The 18,692-nt window shown below is 39.3% G+C and overlaps 1 protein-coding gene across 9 annotated transcripts in view; it reads left to right on the forward strand.

The window, feature by feature from the left end:
• The window catches only part of NEK10 (NIMA related kinase 10), a 317,096-nt gene that overhangs the window by 191,159 nt on the left and 107,245 nt on the right, over nt 1-18,692 (forward strand). For all 9 annotated transcript variants that reach the window (XR_008684291.2, XM_055414802.2, XM_055414796.2 and 6 more), the window contains one exon: nt 18,469-18,652. Coding sequence is in view for 8 of the 9 variants with exons in the window: in XM_055414802.2 (XP_055270777.2) it covers nt 18,469-18,652 (184 nt within the window). In the remaining variant the exon portion in view is untranslated. The remainder of the gene's footprint in view (nt 1-18,468; nt 18,653-18,692) is intronic.

The following is an 18,692-nucleotide window of genomic DNA, read 5'->3' on the forward strand; positions in this document are numbered from 1 at the left end:
TTGGGGCTTTTCACAGGCTTTTCCTAGCCTTTTCTCCTTTTAGCTGCAACTTCTGCTTTGGTATCTTAAGTTCCAGCCCTCGGTTTGCCCTCTAAGCGCCGCCGCTGGCGCCTCCCTGCCCAGCCCCCACCTGCTAGTGAGGGGCGCGGGTGTCTGCGCCGCTTCTCCACTGAGAGGCTTCTCCACTGAGAGTTTCCTCTGGGCATTTAGTCTGTGAGTTTTAATTATTTATGTCTTTTGTCTCCCAGTTATGTGGCCCTCTGAGATTCCACTCGCCAGTGTTTCCAGGTGTTTGGAAACTTCTCTCTCTCTCTCTCTTTTTTTTTTTTTTCAGCCTCCCTTCCCAGGACGGAGCTCCGTCCCTCCCTCTTTTGTCTCTCTTTTTATCTATTTCCTACCTCCTTTCTACAACTATGGGCTGCTTTTCTGAGTGCCTGATGTCCTCTGCTGGTATTCAGAAGTTGTTTTGTGGGATTTACTCAGCGTTCAAATGTTCTTTTGTTGATTTTGTGGGGGTGAAAGTGGTCGCCCCGTCCTATTCCTCCGCCATCTTCCCGTGCTCCTCCTAATTTCTGTTTCTGATAGTTTATTCTTAATGTGTAGAAATAGAACACATTTCTGTATACTAGCTATGTATTCTGAAACTTGACTGAATTCATCGATGAGTTATAGTAGTTTTTTTTGGTACTGCCTTTAAGATTTCAATGTTTAGTATCATGTCATCTCCAAGTGACAGTCTTACTGCTTCCTTTTCAATTTGGGTTCTTTTTGCTTCTTTTTCTTATCTGATTGCTGTGGCTGGGACTTTCAATGTTATACTGAATAAAAGGGACAAGATTGGGCATCCTTGTCTTATCCCTGGTCTTAGAGGAAGTGCTTTTAGTTTTCCACTGTATAGTAGGATGCTAGCTGTGGGTTTATCATATATGGCCTTTATTGTGATGTGGTATGTTCCCTCTGTACCCACTTTGTGGAAAGTTTTTATTATAAATGGATATTGAACTTTCCCTCAAACTTTTTCTGTATCTATTGAGTTGCTCATATGATTTTTATTCTTCAGCTTTTAAATTTTTTTTTTTAAAGGTAGAGTTGTTTTGCAATATTGTGATGGTTTCTGGCATACAGCAAGGTGATTCAGTTTTTTTTATATATATGTTATTCTTTATCAGATTCTATTTCACTATAAGTTATTCTAAGATATTAAATATAGTTCCCTCTGCTATAAGTAAGTCCTGGTTGTTTTTCTGTTTTATATACAGTAGTGTATTTCTGTTCATCCCAAACTCCTAATTTATCCCTTTCCCCTTTGGTAGCCATAAGTTTGTTTTCTGTGTCTGTGAGTCTGTTTTATAAATGAGTTCATCTGTGTCATATTTTTTAGATTCCACATTTGTAAGTGATATTTGTCTTTCTGTGTCTGACTTACTTCACTTAGTATGATAATCTCTGGGTTCATTCTTGTTGTTGCAAATTGCAGTCTTTTATTCTTTTTTATTTCTGAGTAATATTTCATATACACTGTGTCTTCTTTATCCACTCATCTGTTGATGAACACTTAGGTTGCCTCCGTGTCTTGGCTATTGTAAATAGTACTACTATGAATATAGGGGTGTTTGTGTCTTTTCAGATTAGAGTTTTCTTTGTATATATGCCCAGGAATGGGATCATATGGCAACTCTCTTAATAAAAGTGTTTTGAGGAACTTCCTTACTGTTCTCTAAAGTAGCTGCATGAATTTACATTCCCACCAACAGTGTATGAGGATTTCCTTTTCTCCATACCCTCTCTAGCACTTATTATTTACAGACTTTTGAAGATGGCCATTCTAACTGGTGTAAAGGGATACCTCATTGTAGTTTTGATTTGCATTTTTTGAATAATAAGCAATATTGAGCATCATTTCATGTGTCTTTTGGCCATCTGTATTTTTTTTTTTTTGGAGAAATGTCAATTTAGGTCTGCCCATTTTTGATTGGGTTGTCTGTTTTTTGGTTATTGATCTATATGACCTATTTGTATATTTTGGAAATGATTTCCTTGTCTGTTACATCATTTGCAAATATTTTCTCTCAGTCTATAAGTTGTCCTTTTGTTTCTTTTGGTGTAAAAGCTTATGTTTAATTAGGTCCCAATTGTATATTTTTGCTTTTATTTCTTTTGCCTTAAGAGACATATCCAAAAAAAATTGGTAAAATTTATTTCATAGTGTTCTGCTGTGTTATCTTCTAGGGGTTTTATGGTATTGTGTCTTATAATTAAGTCTTTAGGCCGTTTTGAGTTTATTATGTTTGCAGTTTGAGGGTGTGTTCTAAGTTCATTTATTTACATGTAGCTATGCTTTCCCAACGCAACTTTCTTTTCTCTGTTTTATTTTCTTGCCTCCTTTGTTGAAGATTAATTGACCATAGGTATGTGGGTTTATTTCTAAGTTTGCTTTTGTTCCATTGATTTTTATGTCTTTACCATACTGTTTTCTTCGCTGTAACTTTGTAGTATTGTCTGTAGGCTGGGAGGTTATGTCTCAAGCTTTCTTCTTTTTACCTCAGGATTACTTTGGCAATTCTGGGTCTTTTTGTGGTTCCATATATTTTTAAGATTATTTGTTTTAGTTCTGTGAAAAATATCATGGGTAATTTGATAGAGATTGCATTAAATTTGTAGATTGCTTTGGGTAGTATGGCCATCCTAACAATATTAATTCTTATAATTCAAGATCATGTAATATCTTTCAATTTCTTTGAATCATCTTCAATGACCTTCATCATTGTTTTATAGTTTTCAGTGTATAAGTCTTTCACCTGCTTGTTCAGGTTTATCCGTATTTTTTCTTTTTTTTTGGCACAATTTAAAGAGATTAAAAAAAGCTGTCTTCTTCTGATGTCTTATTGTTAGTGAAAAGAAATGCAACCAATTTCTGTATGTTAATCTTGTACCATAATAGCTTGCTGAATTCATTTATCAGTTCTAGGAATTTTTGTCTGGAATTTTTAGGGTTTTCTGTGGATAACATCATATTATCTGCATATAATGACAGTTTTACTTCTTTCCTTCCAATTTGGATGCCTTTAACTTCTTTGTCTTGTCTGACTGCTGTGGCATTAAATATGCTGAATAGAAGTCATGAGAGTGGTCATCCTTATTCCCTGAATTTAGTGGAAAGGCTTTCAACTTTTCACCATTGAATATTATGTTGACTCTAAGTTTGTCATAAATAGCTTTTATTATGCTGAATTATGTTACCACTGTTGAGTTCGGGCATGAGTTTGAGAAAGCTCTGGGAGTTGGTGATGGACAGGGAAGCCTGGCGTGCTGCAGTCCATGGGGTTGCAAAGAGTCGGATATGACTTAGTGACTGAATGGAACTGATTTTACCTCTATATCCACTTTAGTCAGACTATTTTTCATGAATGGATGTTGAATTCTATCAAAGGTTTTTTTGTTTGTTTTAAAAAATTAATTAATTTATTTTAATTAGAGGCTACTTTATAATATTGTAGTGGTTTTTGCCATACATTGACATGAATCAGCCATGGGTGTACATGTGTTCCCCATCCTGAACCCCTCTCCCACCTCCCTTCCCATTCCATCCCTCCGGGTTATCCTAATGCACCAGCCTTGAGCACTCTGTCTCATGCATTGAACCTGTACTGGTGATCTGTTTCACATATGATAATATACATGTTTCAATGCTATTCTCTCAAATCATCCCACCCTTGCCTTCTCCTATAGAGTCCAAAAGACTGTTCTATACATCTGTGTCTCTTTTGCTGTCTCAAATATACAAGATGGTCATTGTTACCATCTTTCTAAATTCCATATATATGCATTAGTATACTGTATTGGTGTTTTTCTTTCTGACTTACTTCACTCTGTATAATAGGCTCCAGTTTCATCCACCTCATTAGAACTGATTCAAATGCATTCTTTTTAATGACTGAGTAATATTCCATTGTGTATATGTACCAAAGCTTTCTTATCCATTCATCTGCTGATGGACGTATAGGTTGCTTCCATGTCCTGGCTATTATAAACTGTGCTGTGATGAACATTGGGGTACACGTGTCTCTTTCAATTCTTGTTTCCTCAGTATTTATGCCCAGCAGTGGGATTGCTGGGTCGTATGGCAGTTCTATTTCCAGTTTTTTAAGGAATTTCCACACTGTTCTGCATAGTGGCTGTACTAGTTTGCATTCCCACCAACAGTGTAAGAGGGTTCCCTTTTCTCTACACCTTCTCCAGCATTTATTGCTTGTAGACTTTTTGATAGCAGACATTCTGACTGGTGTGAGATGGTACCTCATTATGGTTTTGATTTGCATTTCTCTGATAATGAGTGATGTTTGTTAAAGGTTTTTACTGCATCTGTGGGGCATCCCAGGTGGTGCTAGTGGTAAATAACACACTGCCAATACAGGAGACACAAGAGACATGGGTTTGATCCCTGGGTCAGGAAGATCCCCTAGAGGAGGACATGGCAACCCACTCCAGTATTCTTGCCTGAGAAATCCCATGGACAGAGGAGTCTGGCAGGCTACAGTCCATAGCATCACAAAGAGTTGGACATGACTAAACAACTTAACATACGTGCACATTGAAATGATCATGTTTATTTCAATTTTCTTTTGTTGATATGGTGTACCACATTGATTGACTTGCACACGTGGAACTATATTTGCGACCCTGAGATGAATCCAGCTTGATCATGGTGTATGAAAAGGGATTGTTACGTGTTATTTGATTTTCTAATTTTTGTTTAGGATTTTTACGTTTATATTAATCAAAGATATTGGCCTGTAATTTTATTTTTTTGGCAGTGTCTGTTTTTAGTATCAGTGTTAAGGTGACTTCATAGAGTAACCTTGTGAGTGTTCCCTTCTTTTCAACCTTTAAAAATTTTTTAATTAATTAATTTCTTTTTGACTGCACTGAGTCTTTGTTGCAGTACCTAGGTTCTTTGTTGCCACACAGGGGCTTTCTTTAGTAGCAAGCAGGGTTTACTTTCTAGTTGCAGTGGGTGGGTGTCTCATTGTGGCAGTTTCTCTTGTTGCAGAGCATGGGTAGAGTGCTAAAATTCCTAAAATCATAAATGAAAAAGGAAAGGTTACAAACACCACAGAAATACAATCATAAGAGATTTCTATAAACAACTATAAGCCAATATAATAGATAATGAAGAAAAAAATGGACAAATTCCAAGGAATGCAGAAACTCCCAAGACTGAATCAGGAAAAAGCAGAAATATTAATAGACCAATTACCAGCAATGAAATTAAAATGATAATAAAAATTCCAACAAGCAAAAAGTCCAGGTCCAGATGCTTCACAGGTGAACTCTACCAAACATTTTTTTTTTAAAAAGTTAACACCTCAGACAAGATGGCGGAGGAATAGGACGGCGAGACCACTCTCTCCTCCACAAATTCATCAAAAGAACTTTTGAACGCGAGTAAAACCAGTCCATTCTAAAGGAGATCAATCCTGGATGTTCATTGGAGGGACTGATGCTAAAGCTGAAACTCCAATACTTTGGCCACCTCATGAGACGAGTTGACTCACTGGAAAAGACTCTAATGCTGGGAAAGGTTGGGGGCGGGAGGAGAAGGGGACGACGGAGAATGAGATGGCTGGATGGCATCACCGACTCTGTGGACATGAGTTTGAGTGTACTCCGGGAGTTGGTGATGGACAGGGAGGCCTGGCGTGCTGTGATTCATGGGGTCGCGGAGAGTCGGACACGACTGAGCGACTGAACTGAACTGAACTGAAAGTCCACAAAACAACTTCTGAATGCTGGCAGAGGACGGCAGGCACCCAGAAAAGCAGCCCATTGTCTTCGAAAGGAGGTAGGAAAAAACATAAAAGATAAAAAGCAAAACAAAAGAAGTAAGGATGGAGCTCCGTCCCGGAAAGGGAGGCTTTAAAAAGAGAGAAGTTTCCAAACACCAGGAAACATTCTCACTGGCGATTCTGTGGCGAGCCTTGGAAGCTCAGAGGGCCACATAACCCTCTTTTTTTTTTTAAGATTTTTTTAAAACCCACAGATTACCCGCCAAACGGTAACTCCCAGCGGAGAAGCAGCGCAGACGCCTGCATACGCCATTAGCAAGAGGGCGCTGGGCAGGGAGGAGCCGGCTGAACTGCTTAGAGAGAGGACTGGGCTTGAATGCCGCAAGAACAATTTGAGAGAACTGGGGAGAGCAAAGCAGACTGTGGGATAGCTTCCCCACGAAAAGGCAGAAAGCTCTAACCTATGACTCGGCCAGCCCCGCTCACAGAATAAAGGACTGAGCAGAGCGAGCCGGCTGCAGTCAGCCCATCCCCCATTCCCCGCCGAGACAGGCAGGTAGCGCAGCCAGAGCCGGAGCGGGCAACCGCGGCCCCAGAAAGGCATCCGATACAAACTGCAGGCAGGCTTGTTGCTATTCAGGACTTCTTGGGCTCGGGCCAGTTGATATCCCCCTGAGAAGGTGCGCCGGTTGTACACCCAGAAAACTGAGTGGCGGGGACTGGGGAGGCAATAAGTCGCAGAGACCGCGCTCGCCAAACACCTGGTCCCCTGAGCTGCTCGGACTGGGGAAGACACAAAACGCAGGCCCAACCAAGTCTGCGCCTTTGTGGAGTACCTGAGAACCTGAACTTGAGCCGCTCAGACCTGGGAAGTGCATACAACCCGGTGCCGGCCTCGGACAGTTCCCGGCAGAGCAACCTAGAGCCTGTGCAGTGTAGACTGGGACAGCATACGTGCTGTGAGCAGGGGCAAACCCAGTGTGGCCAAGACGCTGAGAGCACTCCCCACAGACGCCAGAGATAATCGACTGCAGCGTTCCTCCCTTCCCAGAACAGGACTGAACAACTGAGCCTTAAAAAGTGTACACCCACCCCCTAGTATCAGGGCGGAAATTAGACACTGAAGAGACCAGCAGACAGAAGCTAAAACAGAGGGAACCACCTTGGAAATGACAGATAGAGACGTCTAGAGACTACTCCAAGAATAAGACCAAAAACCAGAGGCAAGAGGCTTAAGCCCGAATCCTGAGAACACCAGAGAAGTCCTGACTCCAGGGAACATTAATCGATAGGAGCTCATCAAACGTCTCCATACCTACGCTAAACCCAAGGGTCAACAAGTTCCAGAGCAAGACATACCACGCAAATTCTCCAGTAACACAGGAAACTAGCCCTGAGCTTCAATATACAGGCTGCCCAAAGTCACTCCAAACCCACTGACATCCCATAACTCATTACTGGACACTTCATTGCACTCCAGAGAGAAGAAATCCAGCTCCACCCACCAGAACACCGACACAGGCTTCCATAACCAGGGAACCTTGACAAGTCACCTGTCCAACCCCACACACAGCAAGGAAACTACATAATAAAGAGAACTCCACAAACGGCCAGAAGAGGGAAAGGCCACCCCAAGCAAAGCATTATAAGCAAGATGAAGAAGCAGAGAAATACCCAGCAAGTAAAGGAACAAGATAAATGCCCACCAACACAAGCAAAAGAGGAAGATATAGGGAATCTACATGAAAAAGAATTTCGAATTTTGGTGGTGAAAATGATTCAAAATCTTGAAAGCAAAATGGAGTTACAGATAAATAACCTGGAGAAAAGTATTGAGAAGATGGAAGAAAGGTTTAATAAGGACTGAGAGGAAATAAAAAAGAGTCAATATACAATGAATAATACAATAGATGAGATCAGAAACACTCTGGAGGGAACAAACAGTAGAATAACAGAGGCAAAAGACAGGATAAGCGAGCTAGAAGATAGAATTGTAGAAATAAATGAAACAGAGAGGAAAAAAGGAAAACAAATTAAAAGAAATGAGAACAATATTAGAGACCTCTGGGACAATGTTAAACGCTCCAACATTCGAATCATAGGAATCCCAGAAGAAGAAGACAAAAAGAAAGACCATGAGAGAATACTTGAGGAGAAAATAGTTGAAAACTTCCCTAAAATAGGGAAAGAAATAATCACCCAAGTCCAAGAAACCCAGAGAGTCCCCAACAGGATAAACCCAAGGCGAAATACTCCAAGACACATATTAATCAAATTAACAAAGATCAAACACAAAGAACAAATATTAAAAGCAGCAAGGGAAAAACAGCAAATAACACACAAGGGGATTCCCATAAGGATAACAGCTGATCTTTCAACAGAAACTCTTCAGGCCAGGAGGGAATGGCAAGACATACTTAAAGTGATGAAAGAAAATAACCTACAGCCCAGACTACTGTACCCAGCAAGGATCTCATTCAAATATGAAGGAGAAATCAAAAGCTTTACAGACAAGCAAAAGCTGAGAGAATTCAGCATTACCAAACCAGCTCTCCAACAAATGCTAAAGGATCTTTTCTAGACAGGAAACACAGAAAGGGTGTATAAACTCGAACCCAAAGCAATAAAGAAAATGGCTACGGGATCGTACTTATCAATAATTACCTTAAACGTAAATGGGTTGAATGCCCCAACCAAAAGACAAAGGCTGGCTGAATGGATACAAAAACAAGACCCCCATATATGTTGTCTACAAGAGACCCACCTCAAAACGAGGGACACATACAGACTGAAAGTGAAGGGCTGGAAAAAGATATTCCATGCAAATAGAGACCAAAAGAAAGCAGGAGTAGCAATACTCATATCAGATAAAATAGACTTTAAAAAAAGGCTGTGAAAAGAGACAAAGAAGGAAACTACATAATGATCAAAGGATCAATCCAAGATGAAGATACAACAATTATAAATATTTGTGCAACCAACATAGGAGCACCGCAATATGTAAGACAATTACTAACAAGTATGAAAGGGGAAATTAACAATAATGCAATAATAGTGGGAGACTTTAATACCCCACTTACATCTATGGATAGATCAACTAAACAGAAAATTAACAAGGAAACACAAACTTTAAATGATACAATAGACCAGTTAGACCTAATTGATATCTATAGGACATTTCACCCCAAAACAATGAATTTCACCTTTTTCTCAAGTGCACATGGAACCTTTTCCAGGATAGATCACATCCTGGGCCATAAATCTAGCCTTGGTAAATTCAAAAAAGTTGAAATCATTCCATGCATCTTTTCTGACCACAATGCAGTAAAATTAGATCTCAATTATGGGAGAAAAACTATTAAACATGCCAACATATGGAGGCTGAACAACACGCTGCTGAACAATGAACAAATCATAGAAGAAATCAAAAGAGAAATCAAAATATGCATAGAAATGAATGAAAATGAAAACACAACAACCCAAAACCTCTGGGACACTGTAAAAGCAGTGCTAAGGGGGAAGTTCATAGCAATACAGGTACACCTCAAGAAACAAGAAAAAAGTCAACTAAATAACCTAACTCTACATCTAAAGCAACTAGAAAAGGAAGAAATGAAGAACCCCAGGGTCAGTAGAAGGAAAGAAATTGTAAAAATTAGGTCAGAGATAAATGCAAAAGAAACAAAAGAGACTACAGCAAAAATCAACAAAGCCAAAAGCTGGTTCTTTGAGAAGGTAAATAAAATTGACAAACCACTAGCCAGACTTATCAAGAAACAAAGGGAGAAGAACCAAATCAATAAAATTAGAAATGAAAATGGAGAGATCACAACTGACAACACAGAAATACAAAGGATTATTAGAGAATACTATCAGGAATTATAAGGCAATAAAATGAATAACCTTGAAGAAATGGACAAATTCCTAGAAAAATACAACTTTCCAAAACTGAACCAGGAAGAAATAGAAAATCTGAACAGACCCATCACAAGCACGGAAATTGAAACTGTAATCAAAAATCTCCCAGCAAACAAAAGCCCAGGTCCAGACGGCTTCACAGCTGAATTCTACCAAAAATTTAGAGAAGAGCTAACACCTGTTCTACTCAAACTCTTCCAGAAAATTGCTGAGGAAGGGAAACTTCCAAACTCATTCTATGAGGCCACCATCACCCTAATCCCAAAACCTGGTAAAGACCCCACAAAAAAAGAAAACTACAGGCCAAAAGAAAACTACAGATGCAAAAATCCTTAACAAAATTCTAGCAATCAGAATCCAACAGCATATTAAGAAGATCATACATCATGACCAAGTGGGCTTTATCCCAGGAATGCAAGGATTCTTCAATATCCGCAAATCAATCAACGTAATACACCACATTAACAAACTGAAAAATAAAAATCATATGATTATCTCAATAGATGCAGAGAAAGCCTTCAACAAAATTCAACATCCATTTATGATAAAAACCCTCCAGAAAGTGGGAATAGAAGGGACATACCTCAACATAATAAAAGCTATATATGACAAACCCACAGCAAACATTATCCTCAATGGTGAAAAACTGAAAGCATTTCCCCTAAAGTCAGGAACAAGACAAGGGTGCCCACTCTCACCACTACTATTCAACATAGTTCTGGAAATTTTGGCTACATCAATCAGAGCAGAAAAAGACATAGAAGGAATACAAATTGGAAAAGAAGAAGTAAAACCTTCACTGTTCGCTGATGACATGATCCTCTACACAGAAAACCCTAGAGACTCTACCAGAAAACTACTAGAGCTAATCAATGAATACAGTAAAGTTGCAGGATATAAAATCAACACACAGAAATCCCTTGCATTCCTATACACTAATAATGAGAAAATAGAAAGAGAAATTAAGGAAACTATTCCATTCACTGTTGCAACGAAAAGAATTAAATACTTAGGAATATATCTACCTAAGGAAACAAAAGACTTGTACATAGAAAACTATAAAACACTACTGAAAGCAATCAAAGAGGACACTAATAGATGGAGAAATATACCATGTTCATGGATTGGAAGAATAAATATTGTAAAAATGAGTATACTACCCAAAATAATTTATACATTCAATGCAATCCCTATCAAGCTACCAACGATATTTTTCACAGAACTAGAACAAATAATCTCACAATTTGTATGGAAATACAAAAAACCTCGAATAGCCAAAGCAATCTTGAGGAAGAAAAATGGAACTGGGGGAATCAACCTGCCGGACTTCAGGCTCTACTACAAAGCCACAGTCATCAAGACAGTATGGTACTGGCATAAAGACAGAAATATAGATCAATGGAACAAAATAGAAAGCCCAGAGATAAATCCACGCATCTATGGTCACCTCATCTTTGACAAAGGAGGCAAGAATATAAAATGGAGAAAAGACAGTCTCTTTAACAAGTGGTGCTGGGAAAACTGGTCAGCCACTTGTAAAAGAATGAAACTAGAACACTTCCTAACACCATACACCAAAATAAACTCAAAATGGATTAGAGAGCTAAATGTAAGACCAGAAACTATAAAACTCCTAGAGGAAAACGTAGGCAAAACACTCTCTGACATAAATCACAGCAGGATCCTCCATGACCCACCTCACAGAATATTGGAAATAAAAGCAAAAATAAACAAATGGGACCTAATTAAAATCAAAAGCTTCTGCACAGCAAAGGAAACTATAAGCAAGGTGAAAAGACAGCCTTCAGAATGGGAGAAAATAATAGCAAATGAAGCAACGGATAAAGGATTAATCTCCAAATTATACAAGCAGCTCCTGCAGCTCAATTCCAGAAAAATAAATGACCCAATCAAAAAATGGGCCAAAGAACTAAACAGACATTTCTCCAAAGAAGACATAAAGATGGCTAACAAACACATGAAAAAATGCTCAACATCCCTCATAATCAGAGAGATGCAAATCAAAACCACAATGAGATACCATTTCACACCAGTCAGAATGGCTGCTATCCAAAAGTCTACATGCAATAAATGCTGGAGAGGATGTGGAGAGAAAGGAACCCTCTTACACTGTTGGTGGGAATGCAAACTAGTACAGCCACTATGGAGAACAGTGTGGAGATTCCTCAAAAAATTGGAAATAGAACTGCCATATGATCCAGCAATCGCACTCCTGGGCATACACACCGAGGAAACCAGAATTGAAAGAGACACATGTACTCCAATGTTCATTGCAGCACTGTTTACAATAGCCAGGACATGGAAGCAACCTAGATGTCCATCTGCAGATGAATGGATAAGAAAGCTTTGGTACATATACACAATGGAGTATTATTCAGCCATTAAAAAGAATACATTTGAATCAGTTCTAATGAGGTGGATGAAACTGGAGCCTATTATACAGAGTGAAGTAAGCCAGAAAGAAAAACACCAATACAGTATACTAACACATATATATGGAATTTAGAAAGATGCAAATGATAACCCTGTATACGGGACAGCAAAGGAGACACAGATGTATAGAACAGTCTTTGGGACTCTGTGGAAGAGGGTGAGGGTGGGATGATTTGAGAGAATGACATTGAAACACGTATGTTGTCATATGTGAAACGAATCACTAGATCAGGGTCAATGCATGTTATAGGATGCTCGGGGCTGGCATGCGGGGATGACCCAGAGGGAGGATAAAGGGAGGAGGGAGGTGGGAGGGAGGTTCAGGAGGGGGAACTTATGTAAACCCGGGGCAAATTCATATCAATGTATGGCAAAACCAACCAATATAATATTGTAAAATAATTTGCCTCCAATAAAAAAAAAAAAAAGTTAACACCTATTTTCACAAACTATTCAAAAAAAATTCCAGAGGAAGAAATGCTTCTAAACACATTCTATAAGGCCAGTATCACACTAATATCAAAGCCAGACAAAGATACAATTAAAAAGATTACTTACCAATATCACTGATAAACATCAATGCTAAAATCCTCAGCAAAATATTAGCAAATCATATTTGACAATGCTTTAAAAGTATCACATATCTTCATCAAGTGGGATTCATATCTAGGATGCAGAAATGGTTCAATATCCAAAATTAATCACTGTGAAACACCACATTAACAAACTGAAGAACTCACCAAGAAGAAAAGTCAGTGGACCACCCTCCTCAAAAAAAAAAAAAAAAGAAAAAGAAATGAAAGTAAAGAAATAGCAACCAATTCCACATAAATATAGAAAAAATAGACAGAAAGAAACAATGTGATGAACAATTATATGCCAACAAATTGGATAATCCAGAAGAAATGGATAAGATTTTAGAAACATATAGCCTGTCAAAACTGAATCAAGCAGAAATGGATAATTTGAACAGACCAATCACTGGAAATGAAATAAACTGACTTTTAAAATTGTTTTGTCTTTTTATTGTCTCTATTTCATTTATTTCTGCTTTGATCTTTGTGTTTTCTTTCCTTCTACTAACTTTTTCCTTCATTTTTCCTTTACAAATTCCTCTAGGTATAGGGTTAAGTTTGTTGGCTTTTTCTTTTTTCTTTTCTTTGAGATTTGATTTTTGTTTCCTAAGTTAGGCTTCACTTTAGTTGCTTAGTCATATCTGACTCTTTGCAACCCCATGGACTGCAGCACTCTAGGCTTCCTTGTCCGTCATCAACTCCAGGAGCTTACCCAAACTCATGTCCATTGAGTCCGTGATGCCGTCCAACCGTCTCATACTCTGTTGTCCCCTTCTCCTCCTGCCTTCAATCTTTCCCAGCATCAGGGTCTTTTCCAATGAGTCAGTTCTTCACATCAGGTGGCCAAAGTATTGGAGCTTCTTCCAATGACTATTCAGGGCTGATTTCCTTAAGGATGGACTGGTTGGTTCTCCTTGCAGTCCAAGGGACTCTCAAGAGTCTTCTCCAATACCACAGTTCAAAAGCATCGATTCTTTGGTGCTCAGTTTTCTTTATAGTCCAGCTCTCACATCCATACATGACCACTGAAAAAACCATAGCTTTGACTAATGGACCTTTGTTGACAAAGTAATGTCTCTACTTTTTAATATGCTGTCTAGGTTGATCATAGCTTTCCTTCCAAGGAGCAAGCATCTTTTAATTTCATGGCTGTAGTCACCATCTGGTAGGATTGTATTACTATAAACTTCAACTTTCAAAGTACTTTTCTTGTATACCATAGATTTTGAATTGTGTTTCATTTTCGTTTGTCTACAAATATTTTTGATTTCCTATTTGATTTTTTTCAGTAATCTATTGGTTGTTTAGTAACATACTGTTTAGCCTTTATTTGTTTGTGTTCTTACAGTTTTTTTTTCCCTTGTAGTTGGTTCTAATTTCATAGTGTTAAGGTCAGAAAATACCCTCGCTATGATTTCATTGTTCTTAAATTTACTCAGACATATTTTGTGTCCTTATATGTGATCCATCCTGGAGAATGTTCTTTGTACAGTTGAAAGGAATGTGTAATTTTCTGCTTTTGGGTAGTGGTTTTGTATATCTATTAAGTCTGTTTGGTCTATTGTGTCATTTAAGGTCAATGTTTTCTTATTGGCTTTCTGTCTGGATGATCTCTCCATTGATATAAGTAGAGTATTTAAATCATCTGCTATTATTCTTTTACTATCAATTTCTCTAGTTATGTTATTAATATTTGCTTTGTGTATTTAGGTGTTTATGTTGGATACATACATATTTATAGTTGACCTTATTGACCTAAAAATCCTTCTTTGTCTCTTTACAGTCTTTGTTTTAAATTCTATTTTGTCTAATATAAATATTGCTACTCCAGCTTTCTTTTCACTTCCATTTTTCATGGAATAACTTTTCCATCAGCTCACTTTGTCTTTGTGCATTTTTAGATTTGAAGTGAGTGTCCCATAGGCAGCACAGTTAATGTCTTGTAGGCAGCATAGTGAGTGTCTTGTAAGCAGTATATATGTAGATTTTGCCTTTTCATCCATTCAGCCACTCTATATCTTCTTATTAGAACATTTAGTCCATGTACACTTAAAGTAATTATTGATGGATCTGTTCAGTTCAGTTGCTCAGTCGTGTCCGACTCTTTGCGACTCCATGGATTGCAGCACGCCAGGTCTCCCTGTCCATCACCAACTCCTGGAGTGTACTCAAACTCATGTCCATTGAGTCCGTGATGCCATCCAACCATCTCATCCTCTGTCGTCCCCTTCTCCTCCTGCCTTCAATCTTTCCCAGCATCAGGGTCTTTTCCAATGAGTCAGTTCTTCGCTTCAGGTGGCCAAAGTATTGGAGTTTCAGCTTCAACATCAGTCCTTCCAATGAATATTCAGGACTGATTTCCTTTAGGATGGACTGATTGACTCTCCTTGCAGTCCAAGGGACTCTCAAGAGTCTTCTCCAACACCACAGTTCAAAAGCATCAATTCTACTGCGCTCAGCTTTCTTTATATTCCAGCTCTCACATCCATACATGACCACTGGAAAAACCATAACCTTGACTAGATGGACGTTTGTTGACGAAGTAATGTCTCTGCTTTTTGATATGCTGTCTAGTTTGGTCATAACTGTTCTTCCAAGGAGTAAGCGTCTTTTAATTTCATGGCTGCAGTTACCATCTGCAGTGATTTTGGAGCCCAAGAAAATAAAGTGTGTCACTGTTTCCACTGATTGATTCTCCATCTATTTGCATTGAAGTGACGGGACCAGATGCCATAATCTTAGTTTTCTGAATGTTGAGTTTTAAGCAGACTTTTTCACTCTCCTCTTTCATGTTCATCAAGAGGCTCTTCAGTTCTTAATCATCCTACTTTAGTTCTTAATCGTCCTACTTTAGTTCTTAATCATCCTACTATCTTTGTTCATGGTTATCTTACTATCTTTACTGTTTATTTGTCTTTACCAGCGAGTCTTTTCCTTTTTTAGTTGTGGCCTTTTTTCTTTTACTTGGAGAAGTTCCTTTAACGTTTCTTGTGAAGCTTCTTTGGTGGTGCTGAACTCTGAGCTTTTGCTTGTCTCTAAAACTCTTTATGTCCACCAAATCTGAGTGAGAATTTTGCCAGGTAGAATATTCTTGGTTGTAAGTTTTCCCTTTCACCACTTTAACTATATAATGCCACTCCCTTCTGGCCTGCAGTTTCTGCTAAAAAGCCAGCTGATAGCTTTATGAGAGTTCCCTTGTATGTAACTTCTTGCTTTTTCTTTTTCTTGCTTTTAATATTCTTTCTTTATCTTTACTTTTTGCCATTTTAATTACAGTGTGTCTTGTTGTGGTCCTCTTTGGGTCAGTCCTCTCTGGGACTCTCTGTGCTTCCTGAACCTGAATACCTATTTCCTTTCCCAGGTTCAGGGACTTTTTCAAATATGTTCTCTGCCTCTTTCTCTCTCTTCTTCTTCTGGTCCCCCTGTACTCTATAATGTGAATATTAATGTGTTTGATGTTATCTCAGATGTCTCTCAAACTATCCTCACTCTTTCTTTTTTCTCTCCAGCTTCAGTGATTTCCACTACTCTGCCTTCCAGATCGCTGATCTGTTCCTCTGTACTGTCCAATCTACCATTGATTCCTTTAGGTGTTTTTTTTCTCTTCCCTTGTCTGTTATTGTATTTTTCATCTCTGTTTTGTTCTTCTTTATATTTTCCAGCTCTGCTAAAAATTCTGACTTCTCCCTCTGTTTGTCCAATCTTTTCTGGACTTCTTTGACCATCTTGACCATCAAGCATTACCTGAACTTTATTGGGTAGATTACTTCTCTCAACTTCATTTAATTCTTCTTTTGGGGTTTAATATTATTTCTTCACTGGGAACATGTTCCTCTGTCTCATCATTTTGCCTAATTTTCTGTTTTTGTTTCTATGTATTTAGTAAGTTTGTTGTGTTTCCTGACTTTGGAGAAATGGCCTTTTGTGGGAAACATCCTATTTGTTCCAGCATCACACTCTCCTCTGTCAACAGAGCTATGTGCTTTAGAGTTGCCCTCTATGTGAGCTGTATGAGTCCTTCTTTTGTGGCAGACTATGTGAGTGGTCTTGTAGGTATGGCTGGTCTGAGGTCTAGTTGGTTGACATATGTAGAGGTTGTCAGCTACTGGTTGTTGCAGCCAGATCATGGTGTAGCTGACTGTTGAGCCCCTAGAGGTACCTTGGCTGGTGATGGCCTGCTGATGGTGGAGCTGTGTTCTGGGGTGGGGGGTTGTGGGGCCAGCATCCCCACATCTAGTGTTGGTCTGTTATTGGGTAAGCCTGATTTCTGGTGCACCTGGGTGTGGATTCTGAAGTTTCCCAAAGTTGTTGCTGGCCCACTGTGAGTGGGGCTGGATTCCAGGGTAGCTGACTGAAGTGCTCAAGATTTCTCAGAATTGGTTTTGCTCTACTGATGGATGAGGCCCAGGTCCAGAAGGTCTTAGGGCTGATGTAGGCCTGCTGATGGATTGGCTGAGTCCTGACAAGGCAGGCTGTAAGGTTACAGTGGTTGTGGTTGTGGTGTCTGCCAACTAGTTGGTGGGACCAAATCACAGGGTCACTGACTGGAGGATCTGAGGGCCCCTGGTCCATTGCTTGCACACTGGTGTAAGGGGCTGGTTCCTGGGCTTGCTGGTGGTCAGGGCCTTATCCAGTGGCAGCTGTGGGCTCAGGGGGTCTTATGGAGGCCAGACTTCTAGTGAGTGGAGCTATGTTCTCTCTTGATTATCTGATTGACCTGAGGCTGCCCAGTACTGGTGCCTACAAACCGATGGGCACTGGTACTGGGAAGGGACTGGGGTGGGACTGGTTTCTGGTGGATTAAGGTAAGCTGGAGGGAGGATTCCACAGTGGTACATGCAGTACTAGATTGAGTTCCCCACAATGGCTGCCACCCGTGTCTATGTCTCCAGGGGAGTTCTACTTGAGCCTCCTTTACCTCTAGGAGACTTTCCAAGGTCAACAGATAGGCCTGACCCAGGTTACTTTCAAGTTATTGCTTCTGCCCTGGGTCCTGGAATGTGTGAAATTTTGTGTTTGTCTGTGATAGTGGAATCTCTGTGTCCTAAAGCCTTCTGATTTTCCTGAAAGTGAGCCCAGCTGACCTTCAAAAGCAAATATTTTGGGGGCTCATTTTCCTGGTGTATGATGCCTGGGCTGGGGAGCCTGGTTTGGGGCATGGACCCATTGCTCTTTGGTGAAAATCTCTAAATTATAATTATCTTCCTGATTGTGGGTCACCCACACAGGACTATGGTCTTGACTTACTGTGCCTCCACCTATCCTGTCTCATTGTGGTTTCTTCTTTATATCTTTAGTTGTAGAAGGTATTTTCTATTAGATTTCAATTTTTCTCATCAGTAGTTGCTCTGTAAGTACTTGCCATTTTGGTGTGCCCATAGGAGTATGTTAGCTCAAGGTCTTTCTAATCCTCCCTCTTGGCCTCTTATTTCCATAATTATTCTACGTATTTTATGCCTTAGTGCTCCATTTTCTTTCACCAGATTTCACAGGCCTTTGCTCCTGAGTATTTTGCCTCTTCTATTCTTTGTTTTCAAGTGATAGCAAACCCACTTTGTTTTGTAGTTATGGACTGAATGAATGCTATAAAATTTACACAGGTAGAACCACTGATGACACTTCAGCACAAACATCTATCATGATATTCTAGTCATTTTAATATATATTCTAATGAGCTTTAAGTCCTGCGGAAGGAGGGAAAGAAGTGGGTATTACAAACTGACTTTCTCTTTCAGGAAACCTTTGAGAAGGCAAGCTTGAGTAGTAGCAGCAGTGGAGCAGGAAGCCTGAAAAGTGAACTTTCAGAAATCACAGACCTCCCTGCTGAAGGCTTCCAAGCATCATGTGGTAAGGATGAAGACCGGGCTTGTGATGGACTCTTATCAGATGATAACTTCAATTTGGAAAATATTGAGAAAGGTATTTCTAGTGAAAAGGTTACAACATGAATACACTTTTG

This window comes from Moschus berezovskii, chromosome 24 (assembly GCF_049115385.1).
Source record: "Moschus berezovskii isolate FMDL1 chromosome 24, NW_MosBer_1.0, whole genome shotgun sequence".
NCBI lineage: Eukaryota > Metazoa > Chordata > Mammalia > Artiodactyla > Moschidae > Moschus > Moschus berezovskii.